This window comes from Bombyx mori, chromosome 10 (genome assembly GCF_030269925.1).
Source record: "Bombyx mori chromosome 10, ASM3026992v2".
Classification (NCBI taxonomy): domain Eukaryota; kingdom Metazoa; phylum Arthropoda; class Insecta; order Lepidoptera; family Bombycidae; genus Bombyx; species Bombyx mori.
The window spans coordinates 11,658,891-11,683,701 of record NC_085116.1 but is presented as its reverse complement, the minus strand read 5'-3'; the positions used below and the strand labels follow the sequence as shown (position 1 = coordinate 11,683,701).

Sequence of the window (24,811 nt, the reverse complement as noted above, 5' to 3'; positions counted from 1 at the left end):
ACCTTCCTCGTCAAACTCGTCGATTACGCCGAATTGTTCGACGAGCGAACTCAATAGTGTTAGAAAAATTACTTAATATGCAAGTGTAGTGTTCGCTCACGAAGCCAGCACTGAATTTCTTGACAGATCTTCTCAATGGGTCGTGATCCCGATTCAGTGGCAAATTAAGCGAAGCACTGCTCTTGCTAAGGTAGATGTTAGCAAAGTCCCCCAGGCTACCCGCGGGAGTAGCTGCAATAGTTCCCTAAGCTATCAGCGAATAGGTAGGGAAAAAAAGGATAGGGACCTAAATAGCATCCTTGGGATCGCGGTACGCTCCCAGAATCTACTAAGTGTTGAGTCCGACATAACTGTGTGGCCCTTAGGCGCGGGGACCTGTAAGAGGTTCGACACTCAGCCAAAAAAAAACTACATCCACAAAAATATATTTCTGTCTAGTCTGTGCCGAAAATTGTGTTTATATCTGTGTCTCTTATCAAAGCAATACATAGATTTCATTTCATTTCATTTGATTTCACTCCATATTATCATTTTTCATAAAAATAAGAATATAAATTAAAATAGGACATGACTTAAAGGTCTTAGTTACCAGGACATAAAATCCCTTAAAAAAATACCTACTTAATACCAATGAAGGTCTATGCTTAATACTACTGTTGGACTTTTTGGCGGGAACGCGAGGAGTGAAGTTGTGTGATTTGTTTTATTTTGTCTATTTAGTGTTTCTTCAGGTTTAAATGTGTAATAATGGTGGTTTATTAACTGTTTAATATCTGTGAAAGTGCACAAATGTGGGAAAATGAAACAAAGCTGCTGGACGTAACTTCCCGGGTTCCTCCAAAAAGTCCACTGAAAAAATCTCAGTAAATGACCACCATTTTACTGCGATTATATTTCATCCCATATCATTTCATTTCATTTAATTTCATCCCAGTTGATTAATGTCTCATATTAATCATCTTCATTTCATTTCACTCCATATTATCATTTTTCATAAAATTAAGAATATAAAGTAAAATAAGACATGACTTAAAGGTCTTAGTTACCAGGTCATAAAATCTCTTAAAAAAAAAAAAAAAAATTAATACTACTGTCTACTTATGTCAAATGCTGTTTTGCAAATTAGAAATATGTGGATAAAGTTTGTAATAATTTTCGTCTCTTACGTGAATTTTGAGCGTTTAATAGGCATTTGTAAATTAGATCAAAACAAAACGCTATATTCGATAATATGATAGCAAAGATTGCAGGATGGTTTGGTTTGATTAGCGTAATAATCACCGGTTTATTTGGAATTGGAATCTATTTTTCTTTACTGTTGTTTATTGTTTCTTTCATACTCGGGTAAGCTCCCGTTTATTTATCTAAAACGAACGTTTTTTATTTTGGTTGGATCAGTTCATTTTAGTGTTATATCCTAATCAAATATGTTATGAGTTGTGAGAAAAAACACTGAGGTACATATTGTTATTTTAAGATAATTACTAAGATGTTTTATTATTTGCAGTGTATTGACATTCCTGTATTGCGTTTATGATAACAAAAAAATATTTTCTGTTGATATAGACAGTCCTGATGATCCATTACAATGTAATAATTTCTCTATTACTCTTCCTAAGGTAAGAAAAACGGAGGCTTAAGAAACTTTCACAGCTTCAAATTATTTTAAACTTTCATATTTGCTTCACTTATTTCTTTAATCATACTTCAACTATTAATATTGTTTTTTTAAGGTTCTAGAAGAGTTTCAAAAAAAGGTACCTTTATTAAAATTTGATAGTAGAATAACAGGAAGTGAAACTGTAGATTCATTTCTAAATGAAATAATTGTAATAATTATAAATGATTATGTTACACCATGGTATGAGATTTTGACAAATGATGATGAGTTCACTAAGCATGCAATAAAACGTTTGGTGCTTGCTACTGGTGCTAATGTAGTTAATAGGTAAGTATAATTTTACTACATTTTATGTTATGTGTATGATTTTAACAAATCAGATTTAGTTTATCATATTGTGAAATTTAACAATATAAATATTTCTAGAAAATTATTACAAATATGGTAAACTTTTAGAAATCGGAAGTACAATAATGTTTTGGTTGTCTTTAAATTAAAAGCACTAGCAGTGGAAAATTCTTGTTAATTAGTTATTAGCTATTGCAATTGGAGGATAAGGTCAAAGTGTGTCTTAAGTTGGAATATGAGGTTCTTTCACAGTAAAAATAACTCCCAATAAATTAAAAAATACATTATTATTGGTCATTAAAAAAATTAGGGTTATATTTACATAACATATAACTTTAACCAATATTGAGGTATCTAAAAGTTATAAAGTATATAGAATATTTAAATTATTATACTGATTTTTTTTTTAGTATGCTACAATCACAGTAAATAGTTTAATTAAAATGTGTAAAGTCTTAAACCAATTTCTTGCTAATTTTTTTGAAGAGAAAGCAACTACAATGTAAATAAATGCTTATAAATGAACCATTCATAGCATTGCCCATTAGTAGCCACAGCTATCCCCATCTTTCTGGTACAGTTTGAAAATCTCAATGGTAGAAGTGTTTGTCTTCTGAGTGTGACTGCGCATTGTCATATAGGAGAATCACTTTATGATGTCATATTGTGCCTATTTTTCGCATATCACTCAGCTCAACAGTATTGGGTTTGATACTGTTCCCCAGATATGGTTCGTTAGGTTCTAACAGCCCACATTAACTTATTGTTGTGTTCTGGTCCCACCAAATACACAGCATAACCTTCACAGCGTGAATATTTGGCCAAGCCAACAACATAGAACTGTGACAGGACAATCCCCAAGATTATTTTCATTTTAGGTTTCTTTATTGAATCTATTTTTCATTAATGGAAAAAACCTTTCATTTTTGACTGATGGAGCAGTTGTTCACAAGCAAAAAAATCTTTTGGCTTTTACTTGTAAGGAAACCAAGTCTCTTGCTTTGATTCATTCCTAATGCATGTAATTCCTTGGAAATGGCTTGGCGAGTAACTCCTATTCCTGAAGCAAGCTAATCTTATGTTATTATTTTAGAATTTTTGAAGGTTTTTGGCCTTCCTTCACGCATATGGTCGTGAACATTGAAATCACTGTATTTGAAGTGACAGAACCAATCACGACACATTGTTGTTTCATTCAAAGTTGGTCAGCACTAATTGTTGAAATCATATATTACCAAACAGCGAGAACTTAAGTGCGCTGAACTAATAATTAAATAATAGAGTAGAAAGTGCTGAGATGCTTGCTACTTTAATATTGCTGTATCAAGTCTACATTTTCCAGGATAAAATGTGTGGATTGGATTAATTTGCTCTCAACAAGATTTCCTGAAGAACTAACAACTCATTTGAAGATGTTTAAGCAATCAAGAGTTCGCCTGAAACATGTAGAGTTAATGAATGCCAAAGAATCAGCAAATGATACTGCTAAATTAAGTCCAAAAAGGGATGAGAAGAAAACACACAGAAGGAATAAGAGTGAAACAGATTTATCTTGGTTACCAGGTAAAAATATCCATCTTGTAGGGTATTTGGATACAGTTAATTTATTCTATAGGATTACTACTACTTCCGAGTGGAAGTGGAAGAAGAAAGTAATAAGAGTTTATTACTTTCCAATATAGTGGATAGCGTAAATTTAACAAGTAATTGTTGAGTACACAATCTTAGAGATACCTTTTTTTTTTTTTTCCGGGCCGAAGGCCGAACCTCCTACGAGGTCCCCGCGCCTAGGGGGCGCGCGGGGTATGTGAGACTCAACGATCTGCAGGTGTTGAGAGCAGACCGCGGGCCCAAGGAATTTAGGGCCCACCCACTAAACGACTCCCCTGCACTCTTACACCTTAATCTTAGAGATACCTGGGTTAAGGAGATATTGAAGTTTATAGAAACACTGCAGTCCACCTAGAGACATAAGATTAAGGTCTCACTTTTTTGAAACAATGGCTATCCAATCCTTCAATTCAGAATGCTAAATTTGTACACTCCAAATAGGCAGAATAGTGGTCATTGGATTGGGCTTACAAATTACTCTGCTATCAGTGAACCAAAAAATTATTTCATGTATTTTACTGATTTTGTTTTTATTTATTTCAGACTCTCAAATATTTGGTAAATCAAAATTTTATGATAGCTCTGAAAATATTACAGGGAAAACATTAAAAGATATATTTTTTGAACTTGAATGTGCTATAGAAAATAAACAAATGTGTAGAGATGTGTTCTGTGATGATACAGATAAAGAATATGGTAAGAATTTGAGAAAATTAGAATGAAACTCATAGAATAATCCTTTTTTTTAAATATTTTTCGTTAATTAATGTTTTAGGCCAACTGTTGTCTTAGTAGTCATGTCTTGTGTGCAATAATCAGTTTTATTTCATAAATTGTGTCCTTTTCATATAACTTGAATGTTTCAGAGCTCCTTTGTGAAGTATCTGAAGCTATATTGTACTTGGTAGCTCCAGAAGAAGCATGGGGATGTCATGCAATGAAGACGATTTTGATTGATCTTTTATCAGCCGTTGTTTTACGCCCCATAATCAGTTTAATGAGTGACCCTGATAATATCAATAGAATGATCATAAAATCTGTATGTAAATTTTACATTTTAGCTCAGTACTTTTATTTGTCTATTTAATTTTCACTACTATTATATTAGAATCTCTTACTAATTAAATTATTATTAATGACAGTACACATAATTTTCAGTGTTGCAAAGATTCAATACTTCCATCAGAACTGTTTTTGATAGTCATAAGAAGCTGCGGGGATGCTGAAGAGTTGGACGCAACTTTAGAATTAGTAGAAAAGGATATACAGAAACTAGTAAGTATTGATAAGTTTATCGAACGTCTACGCCTGCCCAGATATGGTAGAATAATTGCATATAGTGGTAACACTGACGACATCAAACTTACATGTGTTTAATATGAACTATTGGAATTTAAACTAATCTCACACCATCTGCTGTGCGGTTGTAACTTTATTTAGACTTTTACTTAATTATCAGAACACTATCAATTGACAGACTCAATCCAATTTGTGATACTATTAAAAGCTTCTTGTTTATCGGAAATAAGTATCATTTTGGAATTATAGGTAGCTATTCTATAACTATGACAATTTTTTTTAGATTAAGATATTATAACCATCATTCGTAATTCTAATAAACAAATCAAAAGGTTATATTAAGTTATCCTTATGGATCCCATAAAGAGATTATGGTACTATTGCGTGAATGTAATAATTTTATTGACTAAATAATCTCCTTAACTGCTCACAGTAGGAGTGGGTAATATCGGTTTTGCCGCGTATCGAATCGTATCTATATATCGAGGATCAATATCGGATATTGAATCTATATATTTTCTGAATCTATATATATATATATATATTTTTTTTTATTGCTTAGATGGATGGACGAGCTCACAGCCCACCTGGTGTTAAGTGGTTACTGGAGCCCATAGACATCTACAACGTAAATGCGCCACCCACCTCCAGATATAAGTTCTAAGATCTCAGTATAGTTACAACGGCTACCCCACCCTTCGAACCGAAACGCATTACTGCTTCACGGCGGAAATAGGCGGGGTGGTGGTACCTACCAGTGCGGACTCACAAGAGATCCTACCACCAGTGATTACGCAAATTACATTTTTGCGGGTTTGGTTTTTATTGCACGATGTTATTCCTTCACCGTGGAAGTCAATCGTGAACATTTGTTGAGTACGTATTTCATTAGAAAAATTGGTACCCGCCTGCGGGATTCGAACACCGGTGCATCGCTTCATACGAATGCACCGGACGTCTTAACCTTTAGGCCACGACGACTTGTAGCTATTGATATATTGATGGATGCTAGTAGATTTTCTCGATTCATGATATTTGAGATTTGAAACGATACGCTGATATAATATCGTAGTAGATATAGATTTAAGTCAACGTTATACGGTTGGTTTTCTGATATCAATTTATAATATGATCTTAAAGTAATAAAAAGAACATGAAAATAAAAATATCAAAAAACTTTCCTTCATGCTTTTACCAGGCTTAGGACTGGCTACATTATTTTCAGTTTTTAGTATTTTGTGTCTTAATTTAAAATTACAAAATATACCAAAAGAGTGTAGATTTCAAAAGTTTAATACAAACACAAGAAATAAACTCAATTATTTGGATTCAACTAAAAATAGAAAAATGTGTACTTTAAAAATCAAACACAAAAAACTTTTAAGTATTTATAAACACTTGTCCAAAAATTCTAGTTCAAGGTCAAAGCGCGTGAAATTAAATTCAACGATGCAAATAGGCTATACTGCATTCAAGTTAGGGTCGAAAGTTGAAACTTCTTTCCTTAATTGTATCCTGCTGATACGCTAAGAATAATCTACAGACATATGGACTTAAATATAAGGTTTACAATTGTATGGATAATGCCTGTTTCTGTTTCATTCATCACATGATATCCCTATCGTGCGCTCACTCACTCTGGCCGATTCGATACGAACCAAACGAATATTGCTGATATTAACGAATCGGTACGATATGCCGATGCGCATCACATCGAGCAATATCGTGTATCGGCTGATATCGAAATATAGATTTCGATTCACGAATCGGTCCGATATGGCGATGCGCATCACATCGAGCAATATCGTGTATCGGCTGATATCGATATATAGATTTTATTACCCTAAAATAACAATAATGTGAGTATGTCTACGGGGAAGATCGTTGCATGGTAGCATAGCCGTTATTCTATTGGAATGGAGACTCCGACATCAAGCCTCCAGTTGGGTGGCAATATTCACTCTGTTTTATCAGCGTAACATCCGCCTCGGTTGACCTTTTAGATATAAACAATTGCCTCCAACAAACATACAAAAAACATTGAGTTTTCATTAACGATTTTTAGCATTCTAAAGACAGCGCCGGCGAATGGGAGCTTCAGGATCGTCAGAAATTATCCTCGTTACAGTACGTGACCAGGATAATACAGGCCAGAAGGGCTACGTTAGGTCCTCAAGAAGGTATTTGAAATTTCTACACGTAATAAATACAGCATGTACATTTTGTTACAATTTTGTGATTGTGTTTCATTCATTAAAATTTTCAGGTACTCTGAATAATTTGAATACACAAAAAATGTCCGAGGAAATTGCGAGAACATTGAAGTTTTTGAGAGCAACAGCAGCGTGGAAGTCTAACGCGCAATATTTACTAGAGATAGAGCTCCATGAATCAGGTGATTTGGGAATATGCGAGTTCTTGTATTTTCAGTTCATAGTTGAAGTTTCAATTGTGTAATGTATTGTGTAATGTCTCCGCCAACCCGTCAAACTGGAATGCATTGTTACTTCGCGATAGAAATACGCAGAACGGTGGTACCTTCGGATATACAAAATCTCCTACCACAGTTAAAGATAATTCAGAAATTCCTTTTGGTTAATACTGCTACGCGATGGGGCTCGGGATAAATAAAAAAAATTCACCGAAATACAAATTAAAACTTTGTTAACACTGAGAACAGTCAAGGTGCACGTTACAATTCGCAATTCACTTCCTTAGTCTCGTTTCGTGTAGAACTAATTACTAACTGCCTTCATGTCGTCTCTGCAATTATTTTATATTCCATACAACAGGTCTACTAGAATATTTCTAGAGTATTTTCGATAGTATTAGTCGTTTCTATATCTCTCTTACGCTATTTGACAATAGATGGCGTTACTAGTAACACTTATTTATAACAATATTATAAACGTACAATATATGGCGTGCGTACCGTATCAACACGAGCGTGTTTCGAATATCGAGAGATAATCAGAGGGAAGGCCTCTTTAATGTTATCTTATGCATTTTATTCATTCGTTTTTGCAGACGCTCCGCACACATCGAAAGAGGTCATAGACAACTTACGTTCGTCCGCACTCGAGTTGTGCGATCTGTTTTTATCGCCGAACAAACCGCCGGTAATGGGCGTGCCAGAGAACTGTTATTCGGAACTCGTCCGTAAAATCACGACCGAAGGGGAGGAGTTTACGAACAATCCAGTTGTGTGTTTTGACGAGCTGCAGAAATGCGTCTGCGACGCTTTAGAGGTTTGCGTTTTTTTCCTACCTAATCTGATAGACTAGAGAGGCTATTTCAGCTTAACCTTAACTAGTAGTTGAGCTCACGGGGCTCAAACCTGACGACGTCACTAACACGAACCCTAGCAAGAGCCGTTCCTCGCAAAATCTACCACCGGATCGGAAACGCGACCCACTGAGAAGATCCGGCGAGAAAATCAGTGGACTGTGTTTGTGGGTTAATTTATTTGCTTATTTACGAGGGCGATGACCGGTGCTTGAGGTACCTAAAAGTACCGTTAATGGATCGGGAGGATCCGAAATGACGTGTTTTGGGCGACCGTTTTAGCGTGTATTCGCTCTTTAACGAACGAATCCTTTATAGACCTGATGTAAAAAATAAAAGAGTATTATGTTAGATTTGACGAAAACAAAAAATAGTTGATACGCGGATTTTATTCTAGGACGATCCTTCTTGGCAAGCCGATTTTATGATGGAAACTGAGGATGGTACTTACAGAAGTAATAGGTATGATTTTAAAGTGTTTGCTTTTTTCTATATATTCTTTTTATTAGCGTAGACGAGGTCTCCGTTGGTTATATTATAAAATTAATGACGCCGATGACACCTTTAAAGTTAACGACGCACCTTAAGAAATAAGGTCGAAATCACCGGCGATATCCTACCGTTAAAACCGACACGCAGTATTACGTTCTTTGGATGATGATTTCATTCATTTTTTGTTTCCTTTCAGTGACCTGAAAACCGATCCAAAATCGGACAGTAAAAAGTATAGCGGTGAGTTTTGGATTTTAAATATGATAATAAAAAAGTTTTTTTTTTAATTCACCAAAAAAATTGTATTAAATTTATTTTTCCGATAGAAAAATGCAAGAAAATTGTGAAAACTTGTCTGAGTCACCTACCGAAGCTATTTCTCAAATCGAAATATAAATACGATATGCCGCTTAAGTCATTCACGTTTCCCCGTTCCTTAACTAGAAGATTACAAATGAATAAAAATCACACGTTGCCAAAGTGCAGTGCAATTGGTATCTTAACAGCATATATTTAGAGTTCATAGTCAAATAAAATGAGATGTATTAGACACAATTTAAATTTATTTATTTTTATGTTTTTTGTTATGACTATAGGTTTCTTGCGATGCTATTGCCTGTGTCGGTAGTTTGTTTATAAAAATAGTATATGTCGGTAGTCGGTAGAATGTAGATACAAATAAACATGTCATATACATAATATATTAGAATTTTGTATCTTAAGCTAGTTGTAATAAAGTAGATTTTTACTTGATTTTTGATTGATTAATGATGATTTTTGACGTTAATGCCCTAATGTTGATTTTATAGGTGACTTATTACACGTTCCCGGTACAAGACATAACCGTTCAAGGTCTGATATAGTTGGAAATTTGGCTGAAAGGATGAACAATGAGGGTGCAGGTCAATATGAACCCTTTAGGAATAGCATGATTATAAAGTAGTAGCCTTATGCAGCGGAATGGCTTTTAGTAGATTTTATTTGCAGCACTCATGTCCTGGGGCTCGATATGTTTTTGCTTTGTAAATATGCTCGGATAATAAACGTTTTGTCTTGCTCGTTCCTCGTGTGTAGGGTCACGTTAGAGCAGGACGGATATATTCGTTTAGATACGGCTTGTAAATTTAGATGTTGTCACTTGTAATTAATTCGTCTATATATTGGTAACTCGTATCTTTAGATTCTCAAAGAGTTGTGCTTTAGAAAAATACGTTTATGATTTTCACGGAACTGCTATAGGTACTGAATCTTTATAAGTCTAAATTTAAATTCACTAATGAAAATCTACAAGGGAGCTTAGCCAGTACATTTTAGTAAAAGTTGTAGCTTATTATCAGCAGTAGAATTTACTTAGTGTGGTATTTTTGTAGCATTCGCAAGTCGTAGAACGTGATTAAAATACTCTAATATTATAATTACAGAGCGATGCGTCTAAAATTGTAAATATATTTAACATATACATATATTTATTATAACGCGCAATTATGTCGTAAAAATATTTAAATATGACCTGGTATACACAACCGACAGTATATGTCATAATATATTAGTGGGAATGCACTTTGATCGTAACATATTTGATATTTAAAGTCCATTCACATTACTTTAAACCATAAATTCTGTAAACACGCATTGCTAATATAGGTCGCGATTCCTTACTTAATGTGCTTAGGTTGCTGAGAAGTTAGGTTATTGTTTGATTGTCATCAGCTTTTATACATTTGCTAAACTTAGTATCATTAATCTGTCTTGAAATGGATAAAAATTTCAATTAAATTAAACAAATTCAATTCATTCCAAGGTATGTGTATGTATCTTGTCAGTCTAACAAATTTTTTTTATTTGAATTAATATATAAATGAATGCTTGTGTGTTTATTTGTAACTTACGTTTTTTAATATCATTCACCATTCACACATTCGTTCGTCCGAATCGAATGATCTGTCCTGTTTCATCTTGGAAAATTGGGAATGTCATTGACATGATACCATCGGTTTGCGATAGATGGCGCGTGAGTCGTTGTTTTCGGTGTGAAAGAGCGAGGTTCAGTTATGTTTCAATTTTTCTTGGTAATGTGCCGTATGGAACTATTCGCAAGTGCTTTTATTGATATTACCATGGATTTTTAATGAGTTTATAGTTTGTTTGTGATGTACTTTATGTGTCATTACAGGACCCTCAAGTTTGACAGCTAACTCCAGCTTGTCGATGTCGCACACGGAAATCAGTAGGAAAGCCAAAAATTTACTGTCTCCGCTATCGGCTTGTATCATAGAAACAGGTTAGTAAAGGCACATCAAATAATATGTAATGGTAAGGTTGTATAATATCGACGCTTGAAAGGCAAACGTGACTAAGCGACAATAACTGCTTTGTACATAAATGATACGCAATAATCATATTCGATGCGCAAAAAAATATATATTTCTAGGTCTATTAAAATCATTTCAATCCTACAGCTAGATTCGTTAAAATGGAATTTTTTTCAGGTATTTCAACTTTAAATTAGTTAGTAAAGTTCACGCATTGTCGCTTAGTCACGTTTGCCTTTCAAGCGTCGATATGTAAAACTCATTTAGATGATTGAAAAACATTGGATATTCGATGTTTTATCTTACTGTATAGGGTGTACATTAACACAAATTACAAGAAAACAATATTCATTGGCTAAGTCAAATAAAAATTATATTGCTAATGTTACCTACATTAGAGAAGCTCATGGCTCATCTGGTATTTTCTTTTTTTCTTGATTAGAAGGGTGGACGAGCTCACGACCTAAGTTACCGTGTTAAGTGGTTACCGGAGCCCATAGACATCTACAACGTAAATGCCGACACCTGCCTTGAGATATGAGTTCTATGGTCTCATTTTTACAGTACACCGACTGTCTTACACTTCAAACCGAAACGCATTACGGCTTCACGGCAGAAATAGGTAGGGCGGTGATACCTACCCGTGCGGACTCGCAAGACATCTAACCACCAGTAAAAAGTGTGCATGGCTACCAAAGCCCATACAAATCATAATGTGAATTCAGACGTCTTGGGACGCGATGGTGAAGCTTAGGTTCTATTGTATAATGATTGTAAGACCCTTGCACATTAAAGATGTCGAGTGATATAATACCGTCATTGCGAAAGTCGTTCTTGATAAGTACGCCTCGATACATACACGCCTATTGGACGTAGGTTGGAGTTCATCCATACTACCTGGAGCCACTGCGATCATCCACAGTGCGTTTCCAGAGGTCTTTTTTGCCACGTACCATCCGGCTATGGAATGAGCTCCCCTCCACGGTGTTTCCCGAGCGCTATGACATGTACTTCTTCAAACGAGGCTTGTGGAGAGTATTAAGCGGTAGGCAGCGGCTTGGCTCTGCCCCTGGCATTGCTGAAGTCCATGGGCGACGGTAACCACTCACCATTAGGTGGGCCGTATGCTCGTCTGCCTACAAGGGCAATAAAAAATAAAAATAAGAGGTACTGAAGAAAATATTTGGTTCTGATGAAGAAGTTCTTGAACTTAGGTACTCAAGAAAATAATTCGTTCTGATGAAAAAGTTCTTTCGCAGCACTAGTACAAGACAAAGGTCGAGCCTTTGGTATATACGCCATAGCCGTTACGAGACTTTCAGACAACGAGGTGTGGCACATATATAGGAGATACAGTGATTTCTATGACCTGCATTGCTCTATTAAAGAAAAGGTGAGTACTTTGAAAAAATTAACCGTGCTACGGTACTAGACACTTCTACATTTGATAATAAACTTTATTAACGACAATCGAAAATTTATATTCCAGTGGCCAGAACTTGGGAACGTTCCATTTCCGGCTAAAAAGACGTTTCAGAATACGTCACGAGTAGTTTTGGAGAACAGGAAACGGATACTGAACGGCTACCTTCAGACTCTGGCCAGCCTTTCGAGGGAGGCAAAGTACATGGCGCTGCTGTCGCGGGACTACTTGGGGGGATTCCTCAGTCCGGTCAATCAAACCGAAAAACATAGTAATACGGTGAGCAATGAGAAATATACGAGCTGGAATGGAAAAGCTGGAGTGAAAGAGCTCACAGCCCACCTGGTGTTAAGTGGTTACTGGAGCCCATAGACATCTACAATGTAAATGCGCCACCCACCTTGAGATCTAAGTTCTAAGATCTCAGTATAGTTACAACGGCTGCCCTACCCTTCAAACCGAAACGCATTTTTGCTTTACGGCAGCAAAAGGTAGGGTGGTCGTACCTACCCGTGCTGACTCACAAGACGTCTTACCACCAGTAATTACGCAAATTATAATTTTACGGGTTTGATTTTTATTACACGATGCTATTTCTTCATCGTGGAAGTTAATAGTGAACAATTGCTAAATACGTATTTCATTAGAAAAATTGGTACCCGCCTGCGGGATTCGAACACCGTTGCATCGCTAGATATGAATGCACCGGACGTCTTATTCTTTGATGCTACGACGACTTGCAAATCTGCAAGTAATCTTAAATATTTTCTCGTTTGCATTACGACGTAACAATAACTGGTTAGCTTTGTGTTTATGAACTTAGCGTATTGTGAAAATTTCTAAAATGATAATTTATATTCAATTTATCGAGTCTTTGATTAATTGTTGTTAATAGATCGATGCGCTTCTCGTGAACCCCTTGAGAGCCGGAATGAGGACATTGAAAAATATGCCGGATCAGTTCGTGAACACTGTCGACGGAGTTATGGACGGTAAACGTATTTCAATGTCTATGGACTATTAAATTCAATTGGATAAACGCACTGGAATTAGATGTGTTTTTTAAATTTTTTATATAGTAAGGGGCCATCCATAAATTACGTCACACGAATTTTAGCACTTTTGAACACCTGTCACACTATGTCACATTTCGGTATTACCCCCCTCCCCATCAACGTGTGACGTAATTTATGGATGACCCCTAAGCTGTCTTAAGACACTCAATCGTAGTTTTGAGAAGAAAAACCATATTTTACGGTACATTCACAATGCCCATTGACATGTCTAGTAGATCTTGAGGCACCCTTCTTCTGAGTCTTCTTGTAGTCATTTGGTTGTCCATTAAATGCATAGCAAGGTTATTCGGATGGGCTTCGATTCTTGCACAGTAGGCTTTAGCTCTATGGATGACTTCATTTTTGACTTAAATCATTGACGAATTAATTAAAAAATAAAATAAAAATTATAACGTATTATTCTGCGACTAGGTTTTTTAAAGATTCGATTTAAGTATTTAGGAACAAATAATGTATAAGAGTGTTTATTAATATTTTTACGCGCTGGTGTTCGGGATAAATAAATGTTCCATCAAAGTACAACTTAAAACTGTATTTAATTATTTAGAACACTCTCCGAACACTTTAAAATTCTTAATTCACTTCTTCAGCTTCGCTTCAGGTGCTTCCGTTCGGTGTTTCGCTTCGAATAGTTCCGATTACTAACTAATTGCGTGCCATCTCTGCAACGCTTTTATAGTCGATACGATATCCCTAAATTCCTCGAGAACATTCCTCACAAGTCGAGTACCTTCGACGTGTGTTTCCGCTATCTGATAATAGATGACGTACTTCTCGAGCGTTCTAGATGTTACTAGATCCTTCGATATTCGTTCGGCTATTCGACGATAGATGGCGTTACTCTAACCGGCGTAACTATAATAATGACACGGGTAACCTTGTATTTTCTCTTTACATGTCTGTCACTTCTGATCAGTCGTTTGTCTTCCTCACATCTTCCAGGAATCTCAAAGGTCTTCCAAGGAAAGAACACTGAAAATTACTACGACGGCATTAAAACCGGCAACGCAACCGACGGACAAGACGTAAGTGTTTTATTTTAAACTAAACGTAAAGAAAGTTATCATCTCCTATGTACTACTACTATACCAATTTTTTTATTATGAATTTTTTCAGGCATTACACTTCATCTCAACTCATTTCATTTCATTTCATGCCATTTGTCATATTAATCAACTTCATTTCATTTTATAATATCATTTTTCATATTAAAATAAGACTTGACCTAAATGTCTTAGTTACCAGGTCACAAAATCCCTTAAAACCGAATGTGTAGGCGAGCTCACAGGGATCAGCCTGAAATCATTTGTTAGCACTAGCAAATCTACCACCGATTCGGAATCCTGACCCACTGAGAAGATCCGACGAGAACCTCAGTGGGTTGTGCCACCTAGACATCATCGCTGACTGTTGCTTAATTTGTAAATGTACAGGACGGCGATGAAAGCATGGCATTGAAGCTCTTGGAAGAAGTGCTTGGCATCCGAGGGTTGTGGCTCAGGCGTCGACTTCTTGCGCCACTCAGAACCCTCATTGCGGATCGCGTGAACAGGTATTTGGTTTTAACAGAATTAGTCTCTAAATAGTACTCGGCGTGGTGAAGTTGTTATGGCACATTTTAGCTTTTGCTTTTAGCTTTTCTTGAAGTCGTCTTGGCCTAAAGGATAAGACGTCCGGTGCATTCGTATGTAGCGACGCACCGGTGCTCGAATCCCACTGGCAAGTACTACTAAAATACGTTCACGATTGACGGTGAAGGAATAACATTGTGTAGTAAAAATCAAACCCGCAAAATTATAATTTTGCGTAATTACTGGTGCCTACCACCAGTTACCACTTAACACCAGGTGGGCTGTGAGCTCGTCCACCCATCTAAGAAATAAATAAATAAATAATAAACGGCGTGGTGAAGATGTAATGGACAATTTAGCTTTAAATGAACACCCGAGTCCTTTGATTGGTCCGCATAAAGTATTGAGTATTAATTTTGCAACTACTGCTGGCGGTTTTATAGTTGAGCTCTGTCACGCCTTCCTCTACGTTAAAGTAATAATTATTTATTTTTATGGGCCTCTCTTCTGCGGCTTAAAATAACGGAATGTGTCCGTTAAATTCTAGTATTTGAAACAGGACGAACCCTGTGGGTGACCCCATAGCCCACCTAGTGTTAAGTGGTTATTGGAGCCCATAGACATCTACAACGTAAATGCTGCCACCCACCTTGAGATATGAGTTCTATGCTCTCAGTATAGTTATAACGGTTGCCCCACCCTTAAAACCGAAACGCATTACTGCTTCACGGCAGAAATAAGCAGGGATTTCGACCTCATTCATGTCTCAAGGTAGGTGGCGGCATTCTTGTTGTGACGTCTACGAGCTCTGTTGACCATATGACATCAGTTGGTCTGTGATATCGTTCACCTTGTAGACAACATTTAAAAAAAAAAAACTGTCATCGCGGTCATTGACTCCGAATACAGTTTGATATAGATTGCGGGCTGACTAAATTTACATTTACAACTTGGAATTATTCACATTATATAATTTTTTTGTTTGTTATTTGACAGGAAAGTTTTAGAACTCGTATCGTCGTTGACGTCGCCTCGGAACGTGGTTCAGTATTTGAAAACGTTTAAGTGAGTTTTGTTCCGAATAAGTAAATTGTTTTTAATTTTTTATTATGCAAGCTATCCTTAGACAGTTAATGAGACAGGAAAACCAACTATTCAGTGCAAGAAAAAAAAAGTCCATCCAAGTAACAACATCGGATGTGAGCTCATTCATTAATTGAATTCATGTCGATGCTATAAAAACGGTATCAGTACTATTGTAATACGACTCTCCCACACTGTGAACCTTAAGGCATAATTTAATTTATTTTAATTTTTGAGCAGTTGTAAAATTCAAAGCTCCTAAAAATCGAATCACTTGATGCCCTGTCGTCTTATTCATAAGTTTTTTTTTCTCCTACCTAAGCTTGATAGCCTTGAGAGGCTATTTCAGCGTAACCTTAACTAGTAGGTGAGCTCACGGGGCTCAAACCGGAGTGATCATTAGTGATTTCTTGTTAACGTTCGATCAAAAGGTTTAATTGTTTAATTCAATATTTCCAGGCAATGGTTAACTAGCCGACACAGCGCCAGTTACAGCGAAAGGGATGCGGCGACTAAAGCGAGAACTAGGGTTGCCGCTAAAGTTGCATTGCTCTCGGCCTGCTCTGGTAAGGTCGTCGATATTAGCACGTATCTATTAACTAATAATACAAAGCTTCAACGAAAAAGATAGAATAAAAAGAGAATATCGTCAATGTATATCGAAGTCAACTAAATATACATTATTAAGTTTAACTCAAAAATTACTAAGAGGTCTGAGGCTAACGTACATATAAAAAAGTGCAATTGACTTCAGAACCTCCTTATTTTTGTTTATTTTGAGTTCTTGATATTGGTGGTTTGTGTGTTCATGTAAAATTAGTTGTATTTTTTTTTGAATGGTGTACTTTAGGCCTATTCTATTTCAGATGATCTCAAACATATAGTCGGTACTGATTCAGCTCGAAGAGGTCTCCTCACAGTATTCGATTTATTCCAAATACAAGAAATCAACAGACGCTTAATATTCGTTTTGTTGGAAGGTAAGCCGTTAATAAGTTAATTATCCTGTTGCATTGGTATATTCAGAACGACTCAAATAAATGAATATGCCATAAGATCTTCATATAAATTAGTTGGTCAATAAAAAACCTATTGTAGTTATTATGGAAATATTTACAGCCTTTTGTAGTGTTAAAAATATTTATTTTAGTATAAATATTATCATAACTAGCTTGAGACAGCGGCCTTAGAAACAAAGCGATCAATAAAAACAAAATTAAAGAGTCAAAAAAACAAAATTATTATAATTTTATGTTAGATAGAGAATTTACATTATAGTTAGTAATAACGTCAAAGCTTACGTGTGACATAGTAGCACTCACTCTGTGCGAAGATGCCTAAGTACGCCGTCTCAATTCCAAATGTTATTTTTTAAATTACATTAATTAAATCATGGCATAATATCAGTTTTAAGACTTTTTAGGCATATTTTTTATTTTTTTTATTGCTTAGATGGGTGGACGAGCTCACAGCCCACCTGGTGTTAATTGGTGACTGGAGCCCATAGACATCAGATGCGCCACCCACCTTGAGATATAAGTTCTAACATATCAGTATAGTTACAACGGCTGCCCCACCCTTCAAACCGAAACGCATTACTGCTTCACGGCAGAAAAAGGCAGGGCATACCTTATTTATTAATCGTTTATTACATATTTTCAGTAACCCTAACCAATCTCTTTCCCGACAACAACATACAAGGTCTGTTCAAGAAACTTTACACGAATTCTCCTAGAGTATCAGCGCCGAAGAAGAATTCTGTTATATGAAAAATACTCAACATTTTGTGTTCTGATATGATTCAGATTTGGACTATTTAACTGCTGAATTGAAAAGAAAAGTTAAAAAAAATTTATTCTAAATAAAAAAGGACACCCTTTATGCAAATATAGTCAAATAGAATATACAGGGTGTGAAAACGTCATTCCCGAAATCGAAATGCGATTAAATGAAAAACTTAATGTGAAGGGACAAAAATATGATTTTACTACGCAATGCATAGTTACTTTTTTAGTCAGTTCATAAGACTCACATATAACCCGCAATGTAACATGCATCCCGTGATCACAGATTCCGCGCGTCACCTGATCTTATATTATATTGAGTGTATTATAAAACATAATTACACTATATATAACTTGGTAGAACCACAATCCTTTGTATTCGTTTTAATGAATATTTCCTATAAATTCTGTATAAACCTTCTTCAATAATTAAATCGTTATTTCTTGGAAATTTTGAAGTATTTTCAGCATCTCAAAATAATAACTCAACACACGAATCCGAATGGAGACAATGAATCATCAAAGCTATCTAAATTATGTTTAATATGTATGCCTATTACATATTAACTATTTAGGAGGTTAAAAAAATACACGAAGTATGAACAACCTGAAATTTCTTCCGGTGATTTATTCATAAACGAATGAAAATAAAAAATTAATATAATGAAATGCTTAACATAAATATACAAAATATAAAAATGTGATTGAATTTAGATAAATTATGAAAATTTCATTGTGCCAAAGAGGCAAGTGTAACTTGTGAATCGTGATATTAAATAATATTTAAAAAAATATGCAGCTACATATTGTGGTTCAAGCCACGAAAAAACTTTTAATTAATAGAAATCACTGGAAGCAAAACAAAAAAATATATATAAATATATTATGTAAATAAATAATGTCTAAAAATAAAATATAAAAAAGTATTTTAATTAGTAAAATTTACATCCGTCACATTTTAAAAAACAAAAATTAATTCAAATATCTAATAGTTTTATTTGAATGTCCTCAACGGTCGTAATACTTTGTTTGTTGTGCTATATTTTAAAACCGAGAAATGCGCCCGGCATCAAGTCAAATCTGTTACAATAAACGAACACATTTGAACAAAATATATTTTGTTGTTAAGAGATTTACAATGTATGTGCCTTTTGTAGTTAATGATATTCTCGAGCACTTTATTATTAGCTGATTAACTGCTATAATGGGATCTAGGACTTAGAAAATTAATCAAATACGCCAATAGAATATTATAGCAGCTATTTTTACAGGGTTTAAAAATACCATTCCGAAAACCGACATGGGAACAAACCACTAACTCGATCTGAACGCAAGCTGTTAATTATTCATTAAACATTGTGAAGCACCAATGTAGTGCAAATATTATGGAAAAGCTGGGCTACCCTCGTTTCCCAGAGACTGCAACCCATGTGTCAATTGAATTTTAAACTTGCTGAAAATGCATTACAAAAGTATACGTTTTACCAATTACCTTACTTTTTTTCAAGTATTCCATTACACCATTTATTATTGATAGGAGTCTAAAGAAAAGTTCCAGAAACGAATGTGATTTCTGGTACTTTTGTTAAAGTCAAGGTAATAAAAATAAAAGAAACAGCTCACCCGTGGGTTCAACGCTCTCACGGAATGCAAAATGGCCGCCTTTGCTTTAGATTGCGTGTTCACAATGAACTATTCACAATACACAAAAAGTATTCAGGGTTAACTCGGTAAACAAATATATTATTTCAGCTAGTTAAGCTGATTGGTTTTCTTGGTGTATAAAATGAACAACGAAATAGATAGTAAAATTTACACAATTTAGAAGAAGAAATACACATAGTAATATTGTTATTATATGTCTAAAATAAAAACATATCATAGTTATAATATAAATACTAAATAGAATACTTATGTATGTATTTATGGAAATGAGCATTAAAAAGTATAAGTTTATAATATAAACCTTAAATATTAATGAGCAAATGCTTATTGAACGCCCACGTACAAAGAAAAATAAACTATAATGCAGTTCACGACATAAACTAGCAGGTATAAAATATTAAATTTATGAAAACGTTTAAATTCTTTTGAATAAAATATATTTCTAAACTGACTTTGTTTCATTTCATTTTCAATTGACAACACTTTTATATTTTCTTTAACGAATTTTCTGATGATGATGGTTGGAAACAAGAGACTGCGCAATTGCTTGAAATTGTTTTATCCAACTTTACTATGTGTACATTTTTACTACTATTCAAGTAATTATTTTAGCTGCAATCTGGCTCCAGAATATACCTCTCGGCACAGCTACGTAGTATGTACTTTGGCCATAAGTACTGTTACAATTAAAAATAAACAAAATATACATTTGAATTTGGAATCTGTCATTTTTATATGATTGCTCATTAAGTTTTCTCATTTTGGCGCCAATACATTGTACAATATTTTGCGATATTAAAATGGAGTGGGGTGATAAAGAGAACCGAATCGCTGTGATTGCATTACACAAAGTAGGTATGGAGCCAAATGCAATTTTTAAAACTCTCCATACGCTTGGTATTAGTAAAATGTTTGTGTACCGGACTATTAATAGGTGCAATGAGACCTCCTCCGTTTGTGACAGAAAAAGATCTGGCCGTCCACGTAGTGTTCGTACGAAAAAGGTGGTCAAAGCAGTAAGGGAAAGAATTCGAAGAAATCCTGTCCGAAAGCAAAAGATGAAGATAGCACCTAGAACCATGTCGCGTATTTTAAAGATGACAGGACTTGCAGCCTATAAGAGACGTACTGGTCATTTCTTAATTGATAATTTAAAAGAGAATAGGGTGGTAAAATTGAAACAACTACTGAAGCGGTACGCAAAGGGAGGTCATAGAAAATTTTTGTTTACGGATAAGAAATTTTTTACAACTGAGCAACATTTTAACTCACAAAATGACCGTATTTATGCTGAAAGCTCTAAGGAAGCTTCCCAATTAGTCGACAGAGTGCAACGTGGGCACTATCCGACTTCGGTGATGGTTTGGTGGGGTATTAGCTATGAAGGAGTGACTGAGCTATACTTTTGTGAAAAAGGTATCAAAACATCGGCACAAGTGTATCAAGATACCATTCTTGAGAAGGTAGTGAAGCCCCGTAACAACACCATGTTCAATAATCAGAATGGTCCTTCCAGCAAGACTCGGTGCCAGGTCATAAGGCTCGGTCTACGCAGTCTTGGTTGGAAACGAACGTTTCGGACTTCATCAGAGCTGAATACTGGCCGTCGTCTAGTGTCCCTAAAACAATTCGTACAATTGGCAGTGAAAAATTGTCCCATGGAAAGAGTGCGTGCATCTATTGATAACTGGTCTCAACGTTTAAAGAACTGTATTGCAGCCAATGGAGACCACTTCGAATAAGCTTTTTTCATACTTTAAATTGTTTTATATTTATGTATTAAGCTAACACACTGTAAAAGTAATAAATGTTATTTGCAATAGAAAATTTTAAATTTTTAATTGTAACAGTATTTATGGCCAGACTAAGTATAACATGATTCATTAAACATTTGAATTATAAATTGAATGTAAATTATTATGCAGTGAAATATTGCCAAATGAAGGCGGTACGCGCTGTGACCATTTTGTGATGGCATGTGGAGGGATTGGGCCGTCGCCAGCGCTATTGCTCCTGCCAAGTCACCGTTAATGTTTAGTTGTATATTAAATTTTTCATTTAAAAACATTGCTTTCGGAGTACCGTTGAGATATCGTCCCGTGAACTATTGTTAATAATATTATAGTTTCATGATGTTTACGCATAAAGGTTACGTTTAAATTTACGTTTTACTCATGGACATCAGCAATACCATGGGTACACACAAGACGGTGCTTATTGATGAGGACTCTCCTTAGGCCTTATTAGAAGAAGAGCTTATCGTAATGCTTGAGAAAACTAGTAGAGAGAAAAGTACATTTCAAAGCTGATTGATACGTGACAAAAAAGATCTTCGTAAACGCATTGTAGATGAACGTAGTGGTTTTTATATTTTTTATTTATTGCATAGATTGGTGGACGAGCTCACGGCCCACGTGGTGTTAAGTGGTTACCGAAGATCATAGATATCTACCACGTAAATGCCGCCACCCGCCTTGAGATATGAGTTCTAAGGTCTCAGTATAGTTACAACGGCTGCCCCACCCTTCAAACCGAAACGCATTACTGCTTCAGGGCTGAAATAGGCAGTGTGGTGATAACTATCAGTGCGGACCCACAAGAGGTCCTACCACCAGTAATTACGCAAATTATAATTTTGCGGGTTTTATATAATTTTATTACACGATATTATTCTTTTATCGTGGAAGTGAATCGTGAACATTTGTTAAGTACGTATTTCATTAGAAAAATTGGTACCTCCCTGTATGATTCGAATACCGTTGCTCAACACGAATGCACTGGACGTCTTATCCTTTAGGATAGTGGTTCTATTCTAGATGGCCGGCGATGTGATGGTAAAAAAAGATTTAGGGATCATATTGAATAATTTTTCTGAGAATTTAAAATTTTTACCAAAATTATAGTTATAGAATCTACCGGAACTGCTTCCGTAATGCTATCACGAAGTTTTCCCGCTATTTCTACTTTTTTTTGGTTTGACAGACACACGGTCCACCCGCCGTTGAATGGCTACCAGAGGTCATTGCCCTAAACACGTCATTTAGGATCCTTCCGATCCATTAACGGTGCTTTTAGGTACCTCAAGCACCGGTCACCGTTCTCGCCGAACCCGTCGCTTGCGACGAAGGGCTCGACGAGTAAATTAACACATAGACACAGCCCACTGAGTTTCTCGCCGTATCTTCTCAGTGGGTCGCGTTTCCGATCCGGTGGTAGATTCTGCGAAGCACGGCTCTTACTAGGGTTAGTGTTAGCAACACTCGGTTTGAGCCCCGTGAGCTTACCTACTAGCTCGATGAATAACCCCTCGAGGCTACTAGAATAGGTAGAAAAAAAAAGATGTCATAGACAGTATTAACGTGAATGCCGTCGTCGGCTTTGAGATCGTAGTGTTAATTGTATTTTATAAAGGATCTCTCACTTCTCTAACGTGAACGCAGGATTATGCGATGGGAGAATGGTGGGGGCAGGATGCCTTTATATACAAGCTCAGAGGGCGCTATTTGTAATTTGGTCGTGAGAGATCGTGGAGGAATATTTTTACTTTATCTAAAATTAAAATAAAACAAATAAATCTTAGAAACCTTTCAAAATTTTGAACAACTTTATTCTCAAATTGTTTTGAAATTCAGATCATTCCCTTTTAACACGCTTGTATTAGTTTGATTTCTATCTATGTAACAGAATCGTTCAGCCCAATTTACGCTACCTTCAAGACCTCTGATTAACTTGAATAATTGCGTAGGTACGTATCAAGAACCGACGACAATACAATAATTTGATGTAGCCTAGATATATTATACTATATATGTAGGCTGGGAACACAAGGATAAAAAATAATACTATGCTTCCCCATAAAGTAGCTTTTTTTTCACTTCGGCGAGTGTAACCTATAAAATTGAAGCTACGTATTTGACCCACATTCTTCTATAGTAATTTGGGAAATCTTTACCTCAAACGGTAAACAATTTCACGGACAGTGGTTCAATTTAATTGGGGGACTATCTTTTTTACGGTTTAGTTGTTCTTTGGGATGGACCGTCCTCAATATACCTACAAGTGACAACAGACAAATGACGCACTGAAAAATGTAAATACACTTAGGTATTCCTATGTTAGCGAGAAAGTAAACAGTGTACAATTTTTTTTAAAATAACCAGTCTTAAGCAAAATTTCGAGAAGCTGAAAAGTATTAATTAATGAGAATGAATAGGATGAAATAATGTGCCATTATCACAATGAATAATTAATAATTCATCTGACCCCAATACTATGGGAACCAGAGACCCATATATAAGTATATATTATGACTGATATACATTTAGATAGGCACATAGGATACATTTACAGATACTCCTCCTCCTTGCATCGTGTTCCTCAGTGCTGAGGGTCGTGATTTTTACGGAGCACTTTTATTTGGACTATGTTTCTCCATTCCGTCCTGTCCTCTGCGCAGCAGACGCGACATTGACGCTGGAGTCAAAGTCCAAAAATATTAAAGACACAGAAAAAGAGCAAAGAAACCTTTTCGTTACCCGAATGTTTACCGAATCAAATTCACGGTCCCTCGGCCCACCAGAAATAAAATCAATTAAAATAAAAGCCAATAATATTTATTTGCTAAACTAAGCTAAACATACGCGCCAACATATACGCATATGAATTTTTAGTAAGTTCTTTTTTCGTCAGCACGAAATCAAAAGCGCGGGTAACTGATGGATACATCGCGGTGTCGCACAAGGCCGTCGACCTCGCGCATGACGCTAAGTTCATTGCGTGCAGTTCAAAACCGTTAATGAAATACTATCAATCATTATTACCTGTTTTTAATCACCTCTTCACCCGGCAATTTCGATTTCATTGTGAGCCCTAATGCGGTAAATGTGTTAATTGTTTTATTTAAGGGGAAGAGACATGCTTGAAACCCACCTGATATTGACCGAAGCCTATAAAGGCAAATAACATTTAAGTCTCAAATTATTCTTACAATGGTTATCCTGTCCTTCAAACCATAGCGCATGATTCCACCGTGCTAGAAATAGGCAGGGTGTGCCTCTATCTATGCAAATATTAAGTATAGTAGAAGTGGGTATGAGAATTAAATACTTAGGTTGGAACTTAGTTGACGACACTGTCGCTACGGACGGAGAAATAGTCATAGTAGCTAAAACCCGAAGTAGCACACTTGTGTCTTGTAATAAAAAAAATGCACAGATATATTCATTAAGAGTCTTCGAGGAA

General features: G+C 35.6%; 1 protein-coding gene across 3 annotated transcripts; it reads left to right on the top strand.

The window, feature by feature from the left end:
* Nucleotides 1-664: 664 nt before the first annotated feature.
* On the top strand, nucleotides 665-20,017 carry LOC101742967 (sorting nexin-13). 3 transcript variants are annotated; one of them, XM_021353486.3, is made up of 24 exons: nucleotides 665-1,344; nucleotides 1,508-1,619; nucleotides 1,734-1,948; nucleotides 3,312-3,532; nucleotides 4,124-4,276; nucleotides 4,447-4,619; nucleotides 4,739-4,855; nucleotides 6,945-7,059; nucleotides 7,146-7,274; nucleotides 7,907-8,127; nucleotides 8,562-8,626; nucleotides 8,853-8,896; nucleotides 8,983-9,150; nucleotides 9,466-9,558; nucleotides 10,830-10,937; nucleotides 12,228-12,361; nucleotides 12,458-12,670; nucleotides 13,287-13,383; nucleotides 14,410-14,492; nucleotides 14,901-15,019; nucleotides 16,035-16,103; nucleotides 16,581-16,687; nucleotides 16,988-17,101; nucleotides 17,784-20,017. In XM_021353486.3, the coding sequence occupies exons 1-24, from the start codon at nucleotides 1,232-1,234 to the stop codon at nucleotides 17,888-17,890; spliced, it is 3,090 nt and encodes a 1,029-aa protein (XP_021209161.1). In that variant the 5' UTR covers nucleotides 665-1,231; the 3' UTR covers nucleotides 17,891-20,017. The 3 variants fall into 3 exon arrangements, with proteins under 3 accessions (XP_021209161.1, XP_004923230.1, XP_012553010.1); XM_004923173.5 differs by lacking the exon at nucleotides 8,983-9,150; XM_012697556.4 differs by lacking the exons at nucleotides 8,983-9,150; nucleotides 9,466-9,558 and having other exon boundaries at nucleotides 666-1,344.
* The last annotated feature ends 4,794 nt before the right edge of the window (nucleotides 20,018-24,811 follow it).